We start from the raw sequence: 14,448 nt of genomic DNA on the forward strand, positions 1-14,448 counted from the left end.
AGGCCTGAGTCCTGAAAAGAAGGAAAAGTGGCTCTGAGTCCTGGGTCCTAAAGGACAAAGGGTCCTGGGAGCCAGGCCATAAGTTCCCGAAGGATGAAGGGACCGGAGGCCAGACATCAGGGACTAGTATTTGAGGCGAATTTCCCATCTTTTCTCTAACTTTACTCCTGGGGGTGGGATCAAAGTCACATTGTGGTTGTTAGGTTCCATCGCGCTGGTTCTGACTCATAGCAACAGAATGAAACACTGCCCAGTCCTGTGCCATTCTCACAATCGTTGCTGCATTTGAGCCTGTTGTTGCAGCCACTGTGTCAATCCATCTCATGGAGGGTCTTCCTCTTTTTTGCCAATCTCTAATCAAAATCATAGTCGACTTTAAATACCACCTGCCCCATTAGTCTGCTCCTTGTTAAATGGCACCCATCAAGACAGTCCCTCTAATTATTCTGAGAACTGCCAAAGCTTCTGGAATCTTGCCAGCCATACTCACTACACTGTCACTACCATCATAATAGAGAGACCGCCTTATTTCAGATTTTTCGATTTTTAGAAATATTGTTTCAGGCCTTTAAAAGGACGTAATATTCTTCCAAAAGTAATCTACCTAAGTTGCTATCTCTTAGTATTTATATTAATTGTCCCTGGTTTTTCAGTCATTTGAAAGTTTATAATACAGTTTTACATTAAGTTAAGAGCTTTTACCTTCACCATTCTCATTGTGACTTTTTCTCTATTAAAAATAAATATTTAACTATTGAACAGAACACTAAAATGATATAGATGACTATATTGTAAGATGTTGTTGTTAGCCACCACCGAGTCGGGCCCCAATTCATGGCAACTTCGTGTGTTAAAGAGCAGAACTGCTCCACAGGGTTTTCTTGGCTGTAAACTTCGTGGAGGCAGTTCACCAGGCCTTTCTTCCATGGAGCTCCTGGGTGGGGTTTGAACTGCCAACCTTTCAGTTATCAGCTGATGACAAACCTCTTGTGCCACCCAGGCTCCTATTATAGGGTACTTATTGTCAAATTGTACCCTGTAAAGCCAGTTTATCGTGTCGCTATGAGTCAGAATCGACTCAAAGGCAACAGGTTTGGGTTTTTTCTTTGTTTGTTTAAAGCCAGTTTAGGCTATCTTAGGTAATCTAAAATGTATTAAATTATGTAGCATTCATTTTTAGTTATTTGAAAACTTTGCTTCTGTTAGAACTGTCAAATGAAAAGAATAACAATAAAACATTCATACTGTTACTTCTTAAAAAAATAATAAAAATGGTCTTTTGTTGCTTAACTCACAGAAAGAATACCAACTCTGAAAGTACGTCTGAAGTTTGCCTGCACTTGAATTTTTAACCATGAACGACAAATCTGAAGAACATGCCTTGTCTATGGTGCTGACACAGACAACCTGTTTGGATGTAATGGCAGCCTGTATTACTGCTCATAAGTACATTCAGGGGTGCTGGAAGTGAGCTAAAGTGGACGTTTATGTATTCAGCCTTCCAGGAGACCATGGAGGAGGCTGGAGCGATGACAAGAGCAGAGCATGAGGCCTGGGGTGAGGCAGGGGCCACTGCAAGTGAACAGTAAAGCGGCCACGTTGGCTCCCAATAGCTGGAGCTACTGGGTGGGTGCTGGGTCAGGTGCCAGGCTGGGAACACAAGAGACCATTTGGGTGGAAATATAAGTTTAATGGGTGAGCGCCAGAGGTTTGACCTCCTAATGTAGCTGGAGAAGCGGAAACCCGCATAGTCCAAAGAGAGAAAAAGGTGACGTGAAATCATTTGGGGAGCGCTGTCTGCTCTGCATTGCATGCCTGGGGCTGCAAAGAGAAGCGCCCTCACCTGCCAGCTGCCCCGTCACTGCCATTTTCCATTCTGCGCATGCGCGCCTTCCGAGGTTGCTAGGAGCAGACTTCCCCGGGCCATTGGGGGTCTGGCATTCCAGGCTCATCCAATGAGCTCATTCGGTGTCTTCACATTGACCAATGGGGCTTCGAGGGACCTGTCAGGACAAGTCCGGCTCCGCCCCCCCCCCGCCCGTGCCTCAGCAAGACTTTAAGAGACAGCGGATTACGCCAGAGGGCGCTCCAGGCTTCACCGTCAGCGCCCTAAGATCTTCTAGTCAGTTCGTCCTGAAGGCGGGGGATTTTGGTCTCTTAAAGAGAAAGAGCCCCTGGGGACACAACTCGGACTCCTGGGCCTGAGGGAGGAGGGGCCTGGGGCCCAGGACTCCTAGGTCTGAGGGAGTAACGGGCTGGGGCCTGGACTCTGAGGTCTGAGGGAAGAGGCGGCTGGCGGCCAGGACTCCTGAATCTGAGGGAGGAGGGGGCTGGGACCTGGACTCCGAGGTCTGAGGGAGGAGGGGGCTGGGAGTTAGGACTCCGGGCCTGAGGGAAGAGGGGTCTGGGGGCCCAGAATCATGCGTCTTTTGGGAAAATCCCTGGATCCCTAGGTAGGACGGGCCTGGGGTCTCAGAACGCTGGGTTCTGATGGAGGTGGGAAATGTGGCCTGAGATATCAAGGTCTTGAGGGAGAATAGGTTTGAACCTGGACTCCTGAGTCAGGGACCTTGGACCCGGTCTTCTGGAACGTGAGGTTGTAGGGTAGTGGGTTGCCGAACTCCTGGCTCCTAATGGAATAGGTGGCTGGGTGCCCAAACTCCTGAATCTTAGAATTACAATATGGAAACTAAAACCAAAAAAAAAAAAAAAAAACCCATTGCCATCGAGTCGATCCCGACTCATAGCGACCCCACAGGACAGAGTAGAACTGCCCCGTACAGTTTCCAAAGAGTGGCTGGTGGATAAGAACTGCCAACCTTTTGGCTAGCTGCCAGACTCTTAACCACTGTGCCATCAGGGCTCTATATGGAAACTGAGATACAGTAAACTTGCTAATTCACTTGAAGTCACAAGCTAGTTAGGAATAGACTGACCTGAGAGATCATAGTCATACAGTAAAACCAAAACCAAACCAGTTGCCGTTGAATTGACTCCGACTCTTGGCGCTTCCATGTATGTCAGAGTAGAACTGCGCTCCTTAAGGTTTTCAGTGGCTGATTTTTTGGAAATAGATCACCAGGCCTTTCTTCCAAAGTGCCTCTGAGTGGACTCAACCACCAACCTTTTGGTTAGCAGCCGAGCAGTTTAGCCATTTCTACCCAGGGACTTCAAACACAATGAACTCTACCCTAGAGTCAGTACTTGCCAGAGCATAGATTTAATATCATTCTGTCTGGTTTAAAAGTTTCCTCTTCTCCATCAAATCACAGATGCTAATCAGCTTCTCCCACCCTCTCTGAAGGAAGCATGGGAACCTGTCATATCCACGGTTTACTGTTCCTCTTTCTCCTAGGAGCCGCATCCCTGACCTGTATGTATGGGAAAAGTGAGAGGAAAGCAACTGGGTCACAGAGGGGGGTTGTGGTGAAAAGCAGGGGGTAACGAGCGCTCAGGGGCAATCTCTAAGTTGTGTGCTCCCTTATCCACCCCCCCCCCCGCCAATTTCAAGGTGAATAGTCACTAATAGCGATGACACATCAGCAAAAACAGCTTTCCCTTTCTTGTCCGTCTCCCTCAGTCAGGTGCCTTTCATATCGTGGCACCTTGAAATGTCATTCCACATCTCATCTGGTGCCCCCTTGGACTTGTGCCCGGAGACAAATGCCTTCCCCCACCACCCTGCTACGCCTCTGTGTCTACCATGCTTGAGGAAGGACGTTGTACCTGGTTAAGAGAAACTGCTCAGTAGTTCCCCCGTTCAAGTGGCACCCAGGGCATATGCCATACCTGCCATACCTTAGATACGCCTCTGGTAGAAAAGGAGTACTCTGGCCCCACAGAGAAGGGCAAGTGCTTATCTTTATCTTGTTTTCTCCCCAGTGACCCAAAATGTGTCTTGTTATAAAGGCATATACATGGGTATAGAAGCAGATCCACTCCGTGCATTTAACTGGACCGCAGGGAAAGTTGAGACTTGTGACAATGGGAGATTTTGCCAGGAAACCATTCTTATGATTGCAGCAGGTGAAGTGAGAATGGAGTGGTTGAGTTGGGTGGGAGGAAGGGTGATTATGTCCATGTCAAAGGTTTTTCCTCTTTCACCAGCCCAAACGTTAAACCCACCATCCACTTTCCCTCCCTCCTGTCTCCTAGCAGGGGCTGAGTATGCCATTCTGGCTACTAAGGGCTGCATCCCGGCAGAGGTACCAGAGACGACTCTTATCCAACACGCTCCAGCCCCTGGCTTGGTGGCATTCTCCTTTAGTAACTACTGTGATGAGCCCCTTTGCAACAACAAAGACAGCATGTCTTCAATTTGGACGCCAGAAGACAGCCCAGGTACACTGGAAGGAGGGAGATGGATTTTAAGAGAAACTCCAGAAAAAACTGAAGAGATCATGTATCTTCCTTCTTTGTGTTCTTTCTTGGCTTAGGCCCAAGTGAGCCATACACAAAAGGATCTCACACTCCAGTTGCTTGTCTTTCTTTTTCTGAATTTTCATCTAGACAGTTGGGGTCTAAACACTGCACAGAGCAGAAGAACGTCAGGAACAGCTAGGGTATAGACTGGATTTTGTATTTTGTAGGCAAGAAGATGCCAGTGTAGGTTTCTGAGCAGGAGGTTAAAGGTCAATTTAACAATTACTGGTTCCCCATTACTACGTAACACCAGCCGAACTTTCCAGTTTGGCCTCAAGGCTTGTAGTAATCTGTCCCCTACCTAGCTTTTCAGCTTCATTTCCCTTGCTTCCTGCTCTTCTCTCTCATTGTTCTGTTCTAGATGGGGCTGGTATTCAAAATACTTAACAATGGAGATGGTACTGGCCAATCAGAATGGATGCTGGCCATAAAATCCAGTTCAGCCATACCTGCACCTGCCAACTAAATATCAACCCCACAACTTCTCATCATTCCCCAAATCCACCAAGCTTGTTCCCACCTCCAGGCCTTTGCCCTTGTTGTTTCCTTTGCCTCCCCACCCCTCACCACATTTTCACATAGTTAACCCCTACTCTTCTTCCTTCTCAAGTATCAACTCTGTTGAAAATACTTACCAAATTCATTTAGGTACAGTTAGTTACTTCTCCATTCCTCTACTGTTGTACTTCCAACACAGTACCTACTGAATCGTATTGTAATCATTTACATGTCTTTCTACTTCTACACAGGCATCCTAGATGGCAGGAAGTGTGTCTTTTCATCTCTGTATCTTCTCACCTAAGCACAAAATTTGGATGGCATTCTTAAAATAAGAAAATCAGTTGGAAAAGGGTGGAGAAGTTGCAGTAATGGGCCTTGATTAGAGTAGTGTGAGCAGGAAAGGCTTGGGGAAGAGAAGGCAGCGAGGAGAGACATCCTAAGAGACAGGACATGCCCTTGACTGTCTCTGTTTTTCCCCTCCAGCTTCCGGTGTGTCAACAAGCCTTTACTGCCCAACCTGTGTGGCTTTGGGAACCTGTTTCAGTGCCCCTTCTCTTCCGTGTCCCAACAGTACAACTCAATGCTATCAAGGGAAACTTCAGCTCACTGGAGGTAAGTGAGCACCTGATAGTTTCAGAGGCTAGAAAACCAGACATCTGACTGGGTTCCGGGAGGCTCCGTTACTCAGGGTTCCAGAGAGAAGGAAGGACTATATTCCTCTCTGATTTCCTGAAACATCTCTCTGTCTCCCCCGCATCCCCTTTCTTGTTTCATAGGAGGCATCAACACAGTTGTGGAGGTCAAAGGCTGTACAGCCATAACTGGTTGCAGGCTGATGTCTGGGTTCTTTACTGTTGGAGTCATGGAGGTGAAAGAAGTGTGTCCACACCAGTCTCTCGCTCAACCCCGAAAGGTTGAAAATGGGGCCACCAGGCTTCCTTTTCCAGTTTGGGGGTTAGAGCTACTGCTGCTCTTTCTGCTGCAACCACTTGCCCACTGTTCCTGAGAGGATGCTCTGGTCCTGCATCTCAGGGCACCCCTTTTGACTGGAAGTCTTCTGAGTTGAAAAGCGGGCAGAGATTTGAAGGCAAACAGAGAGAGATCCCGTGAATGTATTTGACATTTCTAATAAAATTTCTGCTGTGATTTGTGTACGCAGTATCAGTGGGATCCCCAAGACTAGAAGGAGAAGTTTAGTGCTGAGAGGGTATTTAAAATTCGTTTTCTCCAGTCCACACGTTTTTCAGAAAGAGAAACTGAGCTTTGGAACTTTGGTGAGTTTCTCACATTTCCATGGCCCTGGGCAGAGCCAAGACCAGAACTTAAATATTTTGGCCTAAAGTCTGGTTTTCCTTTCACTTTAATATGCTTACTTCTCTTGCTGGCTGGGCAAAGACTAGTGTTAGCCTCCTCCAGAACACTCCTGGCCCAATCTTAAGGCTGAAGTCAGTTCTTTGGGGCCTCTAATATTTCCCTAGAAGGATGGCAGAGTGAGAAAAGTCAGACTCCAAGTTCTCTGATTATAATGGGCCCCATCTCCTGTGCCCACTATACATCATTTCCTTCCTTTCTCTGCTATGTAAATGACTTAAGACCTTTTCAGTAGGCAGAGGGACTTGGGAGGGAGACAGGGCTCAGTAGGGTATGGTGAAAGGGGACCTGAAACTATTGAGGGGAAGATTTTTGTGGGGGGAAATTCTCATGCTTATTTATTTATTTGGAGCCCTGATGGCACAGTGGTTAAGAGCTAGGCTGCTAACCAAAAGGTTGGCAGTTCAAATCCACCAGCTTCTCCTTCGAAACCCTATGGGGCAGTTCTACTCTGTCATATAGGGCCGCTATGAGTTGGAATCGACGGCAACAGGTTTGAGTTTATTTATTTACTTACTCATTTACTTATCACACAAGAATGCATAAAATCTGTCTTGTTGTAAGATAGAAGGTATATACAGCAAAGTAAAAGTGGGGCAAAAGAGGAGATAAAGTTAAAAAAAATTTTTAAGCAGCTTAATTAATGCTTAATACAGTAACCTACACAAGGTGGGAGGGGGGACTTAATGCAAACTATTGTCCCCCTCTCACAAAGGACTAGGGGAATTTGGCCATAGTCTGACTTGAAAACCCTATAGAGCACAGCCCTACTGGGCACACATGAGGTCACTATGAGTCAGAATCAACTCAATACTAGCTTTTTGTTTTTATTCAGTTTCTACTGAGCTCTTTCTAGAAACTTACCTGGCTCCATCCAACTCTGTGACAGTGCTCCACTCCAGCTAATTCCTTATCTTTGTCCTTAGACCTCCCATTGTGTCGATTTGCTGAATCTCCCTAAAGAGGGAAAGAAATCACAAAGAAAATTAAATTTTCGTTTAATAGTTTTGGAAATAGCAAGAACTTAGAGCCATGGCTGTAAAATACTTTTTGAGGTTAAAAAAATAATAAAATGAGATGTTTGTCATAGGACACTGGCTTTCTAATGACACTGAAGACAGTTGCTAGAGAGATTCTCCTAGTGAATGGAAGAAGCACATAATTTTCAAAATACTGGTCTATGACTTGTTATTTTTTAAATTATATCCATCATTTGGAAACCCTGGTGGCATAGTGGTTAAGTGCTACAGCAGCTAACCAAAAGATCAGTGGTTCGAATGCACCAGGCATTCCTTGGAAACTCTATGGGGCAGTTCAGTTCTAGTCTGTCCTGTAGGGCCACTATGAGTCAGAATCAACTTGACAGCAGTGGGTTTGGTTTTTTGGTTTTATCCATCCTATGTCAAAGAACTTTATGAAACACATAGGAATTTCTCAGGCCACAAACTCAAGTGTGCAATCAAAATGCCTCCTTTTCATAATAATTTTGTTTGTAATAATCTCCCATCCTACCTATTGGTACTCAGAAACTTAACCAGTTTGAATTAACCTAGTCCTGTCAGGGGTTTTCCTAGTCATGTCAGGTTTAAGATCAGTCAGTTCAGGACTTTCCCCTTCCACTCTCCTCATCCAGGCCTTTTGCTATCGTACTGGTAGGAAGGGGGTGACTGTCTAGTTTTTGTCTTCCATGATGCTCTCTGCTCCTGATGTCCAAGCTCTGTCCTTAGTGCCCAGCTTCCATTCCTGCTGGCATCCAGTGGGAAACCTCCAACCCTGTCTGGGCAAGGAGGGGCATCCACACAGACCCTCTTAGCTCTACCATCCCTTTTAGCCTCTTCCAAGTGCTCTTGAGTCCCCTTCAGATGCTTCAGGAATTTTAGCTGTCTAGGCATCCATGGGTGGTGCAAACGGTTTGCACTTGTCTACTAACCTAAAGGTTGGTGGTTCAAACCCACCCAGTGGCACCACAGAAGAAAGGCCTGGTGATCTGCTTCCATAAAGATTACAGCCAGAAAACTCTATGGAGCACAGTCCTACTCTGTAACACATGGAGTCACCATGAGTCCGAACTGACTCTACAGAAACAGGTTTAGGTTTGGACTTTTCCTTTTAGGCATCTGTACAGCTGATGAAGCTCCCCCAAGCTCTGGAGGAAAGGTAACTTAACAAGGACTTGCTTCCTTCCAGGTATTATGTAAGAGGTGAGGCTCTGACCCTGGAATTTATCATCACGCTTTCCCCAGAGTTAACCCTGCCCAGAGACACAGACCACTACCACACATTCTTCTCGACTGTGTTTATTACAATTACCCCATAAGCCCATTCTTAGACTGAAACTCAAAAGTTCCAAGTCTTTCAAATCAAAAGTTGGTCGTTTAGAACTATTATCTCAATTTACATGGCCTGCTTTGAAACTCAGAGGCTAAACATGAACAGGTTTCTGGCTCTTTGCGTTTCTCTGGTACTCCTGAATGGGGGAGAGGGGAAAAGGGAAGTAGTATAAGGACCTGTGGAACAACAGTGAAAGCAAGATATAAGCCTGCCACACATTCCTTCCTCCGTCTGGATTTAGCCTGTGTCCTCACTCATGATATTCATTGCTACCTCACAGTCTCTGTTCACTTTTCCCCCTTTCTGAAATTCCACCTCTCCTTCTTACCTACCCAGCCATGAGGACTCCCACTAGACATCTCACTACCAACTCCAGAAGACCTTTCCCAGCTTCTTTAGCCCGCACTAATCAGCCTCAGCATAGGCCCAGCAGATCTGCCTGCTTAAATTCACTAGTTTAGGTTTCCCACACAACAGTATCGTAACAGCACAAAGCATCAGCAAAGTAACAGAACCTCAGAGACAGGCCTTGTTTCCTACAGCTTTGCAACTTAACAGCACTCATAAGGTGTAACCAGCCACCAGATATTATGGGTCCTCCAGAACTGCTTATTGAAGTGAACCAAACTTCCACTACATACACGCACACACACACACACACACACACCTGCAACAACTGAAGTGGATCACCACCAACAGCTGCCAATTGTTATATCTTAACCTTGATGCTAATGCAGAGGAAATGGCAGCAGATCCTAGAGGGTAGAGAAGAATAAAGGCAGATGTTTATATATATATATACACACACATACACATAGTATTATATTTATAATTATTATATTTATATAATTTCACTGGTTTTGCTTCTCTAGATAACCCAGCCAAAGACACTACCTAAACTAACACAAAGTGAGATAGAAAATCTGAACAGACCCATAACAAAATAAGAAATTGAAGAGGCAGTTAAAAAATAAAAACTCTCCCTCCCCTCGCCCAAAAACAGCCCTGGCCAGGACAGCTTTACTGCAGAAGTCTACCAAACACTCAGAAAAGATCTCATACCAGTACTACTGAAACTATTTCAGAGCATAAAAAAGGAAGAAGGGCTCCCTAATTCATTCTATGAAGCTGGCATAACCCTGATACCAAAGCCAGGCAAAGACACCACAAAAAATCAAAATTGGAGACCAATATCTTTCATGAATCCAGATGCAAAAATTCTAGCCAATAGAATTCAACATCATGTCAAAAAAATAATCCACCACGACCAGGTGGGATTCATACCAGGTATGCAAGGATGGTTCAACATTAGAAATTCGATCAACGTAATCCACCACATAAATAAAACAAAAGAATCACATGATCATCTCAAGCAACAGAGAAAAGGCATTTGATAAAGTTCAACACCCATTCCTGATAAAAACTCTAAATAAAATAGGGATAAAAGGGAAATTCTACAGATATAATGCAATCCCAATCCAAATACCAACAGCATTCTTTAATGAGATGGAAAAACTAATCACCAACTTTATATGAAAAGGAAAGAGGCCCTGGATAAGCAAAGCATTATTAAAAGAAAAAGAACAAGGTAGGAGACCTTTTACTACCTGATCTCAGAACCTACTATGCAGCCATGTTAGTCAAAACAGCCCAGCACTGGTACAATGACAAACAACACATAGACCAATGGAACAGAATCAGGAACCCAGATGTAAATCCAATCACCTATGGTCAGCTGGACCCCTGGTGGCACAGTTGTTAAGAGATCAGGCTACTCACAACTGGACTAAACCAAAAGCAAAGAAGTTTTGTGAATACAACCAAACACTTCAAAGGCCAAAGTAGCAGTGATGGGGGTCTGGGGACCATGGTTTCAGGGGACATCTAGGTCAATTGGCCTAACAAAATGTATTAAGAAAACCTTCCACATCCCACTTTGGTGAGTGGCATCTGGAGTCTTAAACTCTAGCAAGCGACCATCTAAGATGCATCAATTGGTCTCAACCTGCCTGGAGCAAAGGAAAATGAAGAACTGCAAAGACACAAGGTAAATATGAGCCCAAGACACAGAAAGGGCCACATAAACCAGAGACTACATCAGCCTGAGACCAGAAGAACTAAATGGTGCCTGACTACCACCAATGACTGCCCTAACAGGGAACACAACAGAAAATCCCTGATGGGGCAGAAGAACGGTGGGATGCAGACCTCAAATTCTCATAAAAAGACCACACTTAATGGTCTGACTGAGACTAGAAGGACCCTGGAGGTCATGGTCTCCGGATCCTCTGCTAGCCCAAGACTGGAACCATTCCCAAAGCCAACTCTTCAGACAGGATTGGACAGGACTGTAAGACAGAAAATGATAGTGGTGAGGAATAAGCTTCTTGGCTCAAGTAGACACATGAGACTATGTGGGCAGCTCCTGTTTGGAATTGAAATGAGAAGGCAGGGGGACAGGAGCTGGCTGAATGAACACAGGGAATACAGGGTGGAAAGGAGGAGTGTGCTGTCTTATTAGGGCGAGAGCAGCTAGGAGTACATAGCAAGGTGTGTATAAGTTTTTGTATGAGAGACTGACTTGATTTGTAAACTTTCACTTAAAGCACAATAAATGAATAAGTAAGATCAAGCTACTAACCAAAAAGTCGGCAGTTCAAATCCACCAGCTGCCCTTTGGAAGCCCAATAAGGCAGTTCTACTATGTCCTTTAAGTTTGCTATGAGTCAGAATCAACTCAACTGGATAGTAACAGGTTTGAATTTGATTTTTTTATGGTCAGCTGATCTTTGACAGAAAACCAAAGTCCATTAATTAGGAAAAGACAGTCCTTTTAACAAATAGTGCTAGCAAAACTGGATGTCCACCCGTAAATAATATAACAGGACCCGTACCTCACACCATACACAAAAACTAACTCAAAATGGATCAAAGACCTAAATATAAAACCTAAAATATGATCATGGAAGAAAAAACAGGGACAACACGAAAACCCAGTGCCGTCAAGTCGAACATGGCATAAATAAAATACAAACCGTAACAAAGCACAAATACCAGAAAATAAACTAGATAACTAGAAGCTCCTAAAAAAAAAAAAATATGCTCATCAGAAGAGCTCACCAAAGAGTAAAAAGAGAGCCTACAGACTGGGAAAAAAAAATTTGGCTGTGACATATCCCAAAAGGGTCTAATCTCTAAAATCTATAGAACACTTCAAAACCTCAATAGCAAAAAGACAAATAATTCAATTTTAAAAAATGGGCAAAGGATATGAACAAACACTTCACCAAAGAAGACATTCAGGCAGCTACAGACAAATGAGGAAATGCTCGTGATCATGGGTCATTAGAGAAATGCAAAACAAAACTACAATGAGATACCATCTCACTTTGACATTACTGGCACTACAAAAAAACAGAAAACAACAAATGGTGGAGAGGTTGTGGGGAAATTGGAACTCTTATGCACTGCTGGTGGGAACTTAAAATGGTACAACCACTATGAAAAATAATGTGGCGCCTCCTTAAAAAACTAGTAATAGAAATACCATATGATCCAGCAATCCCACGCCTAGGAATATATCCTAGAGAAATAAAAGCTGTCACACAAATAGACATATGCACACCCATGTTCACTGCAGCATTGTTCACAATAGCAAAAAGATGGAAAAAACCTAAGTGCCCATCAACAGACAAATGAATAAACAAATTATGATACATATATACAATGGAATACCATTCAACAATAAAAAACAGTAATTAATCTGTGAAACATTTCACAACATGGATGAATCTAGAGGACATTATGCTGCGTGAAATAAGTCAGTCCCAAAAGGACAAATACTGTACGAGACCCCTATTATAAAAACTCAAGAAAAGGTTTACACACAGAAAAAAAAAATCTTTGATGGTTACAAGGGAAGGGAAGGGGAAGGGGATATCGCTAAATAGATAGTAGATAACTGTTAACTTTGGTGAAGGGAAAGACAACACACAATATAGGGGAAGTCAGCACTGCTTGACCAAGGCAAAGTCATGGAAGCTTCCTAGACACATCCAAAAACCTTGAGGGACAAGCTATTGGGGGATGAGGGCAGGGGACCATGGTCTCGGGGGACATCTAGCCGCCATAACATAGTTCATAAAGAAAACGTTCTGCATCCTACTTTGGTGAGCAGCTTCTGGGGTCTTAATAGCTTGTGAGTGGCCATCTAAGATACATCTATTGGTCCCATCACGTTCGGAACAAAGGAGAATGAAGAAAACCAAAGACACAAGGAAAATATCAGTCCAAAGGATATTTTGGACTACATAAACTACAGCCTCCACCAGCCTGAGCCTAGAAAACCTAAATGGTACCTGGCTACAACTACCAACCACTCTGACAGGAATCATCATAGAGAGTCCTGGACAGAGGGTGAGAAAAATGTAGAACAAAATTCAAATTCATAAAAATAGGCCAGACTTACTGGTCTGACAGAGACTGGAGGAACCCCTGAGACTATGGGCTCCAGACACCCTGCTAACTCAGAACTGAAGCCACTCTCAAAATCCACCTTTCAGCCAAAGATTAGACAAGCCTATAAAACAATAACACGTGAGGAACATGCTTCTTAGTTCATCAACCACACGAGACCAAATGAGCAACACCTGCCCGAAAGCAAAGATGAGAAGGCAGGAAGGGACAGGAAAACTGAATGAATGGACACAGAGAATCCGGGGTGTAATGTAAAGGGAAAGGGGGAAAGGGGTGACACATTGTTGGGATTGCAACCAATGTCACAAAACAATTGGTGTGTAAATTTTTGAATAAGAAACTAATTTATGCTATAAACTTTCACCTAAAACGCAATAAAATTTTAGAAAAGACAGCCTGGTATAAGCTCAATGATAATCACATAGACCAATGGAATAAAATTTAAAACCGAGAAATAAATTCATCTATTTATGGACAACTGATTTTCGATAAGGGGTCAAAATCCATTCAATGGGGAAGAATCAGCCTCTTTAAGAAACGGTGCTGGCAAAACCAGATATCCACTTGCAGAAAAATGAAACAGGATCCATACCTCACACCATACCAAAACAACTAACTCAAAATGAATCACAGACAAGAATAAATATATATGCAGACACCAGTGTTCATTGGTGGTTACCAGGGATGAGTGGGGGAGGGGGGGATCACTTTTTAGGTCGTGTTAGTTGTTGTTGTTAGGTGTCGTGGAGTCAGTGCCTACTCATAGCGACCCTATGTACAACAGAACAAAACACTGCATGGTCCTACACCATCCTCACAATCATGGTTATGCTTGAGCCCATTGTTGCAGGCAGTATGTCAATCCATCTCGTTGTGGGTCTTCCCCTTCTTTTTACCAAGCATAATGTCCTTCTCAAAGGACTGGTCCCTCTTGATAACATATCCAAAGTAGGTGAAGTGAAGTCTCGCCATCCTCTTCTCTAATGAGCATTCCGGCTGTACTTTTTCCAAGACAGACTTGTTTGTTCTTCTTGCAGTCCAAGGTATATTCAGCCTTCTTCACCAACACCACAATTCAAAGGTATCAGTTCGTCTTTGATCTTCCTTATTCATTGTCCAGCTTTCACATGCATACGAGGTGATTGAAAACATCATGGCTTAGTCCTTAAAGTGACATCTTTGCTTTTCAACACTTTAAAGAGGTCTTTTGCAGCACTTATGCCCAATGCAATGAGTCTTTTGATTTCCTGACTACTGCTTCCATGGGCATTGATTGTGGGTCCAAGTAAAATGATATCCTTTACAACCTCAATCTTTTCTCCATTTATCATGATGTTACTTATTGGT

At 43.9% G+C, this 14,448-nt stretch overlaps 1 protein-coding gene across 1 annotated transcript; it reads left to right on the forward strand.

Annotated features, from left to right (window-relative positions):
* Nucleotides 1–1,986: 1,986 nt before the first annotated feature.
* On the forward strand, nucleotides 1,987–6,493 carry TEX101 (testis expressed 101). Its single transcript, XM_023543103.2, has 4 exons — nucleotides 1,987–2,100; nucleotides 3,819–4,341; nucleotides 5,407–5,535; nucleotides 5,700–6,493. Exons 1-4 carry the CDS (start codon nucleotides 1,987–1,989, stop codon nucleotides 5,927–5,929), a joined length of 996 nt encoding a protein of 331 aa, XP_023398871.2. The 3' UTR covers nucleotides 5,930–6,493.
* Nucleotides 6,494–14,448: the final 7,955 nt, after the last annotated feature.

Source organism: Loxodonta africana, chromosome 11 (genome assembly GCF_030014295.1).
Source record: "Loxodonta africana isolate mLoxAfr1 chromosome 11, mLoxAfr1.hap2, whole genome shotgun sequence".
Taxonomy (NCBI): domain Eukaryota; kingdom Metazoa; phylum Chordata; class Mammalia; order Proboscidea; family Elephantidae; genus Loxodonta; species Loxodonta africana.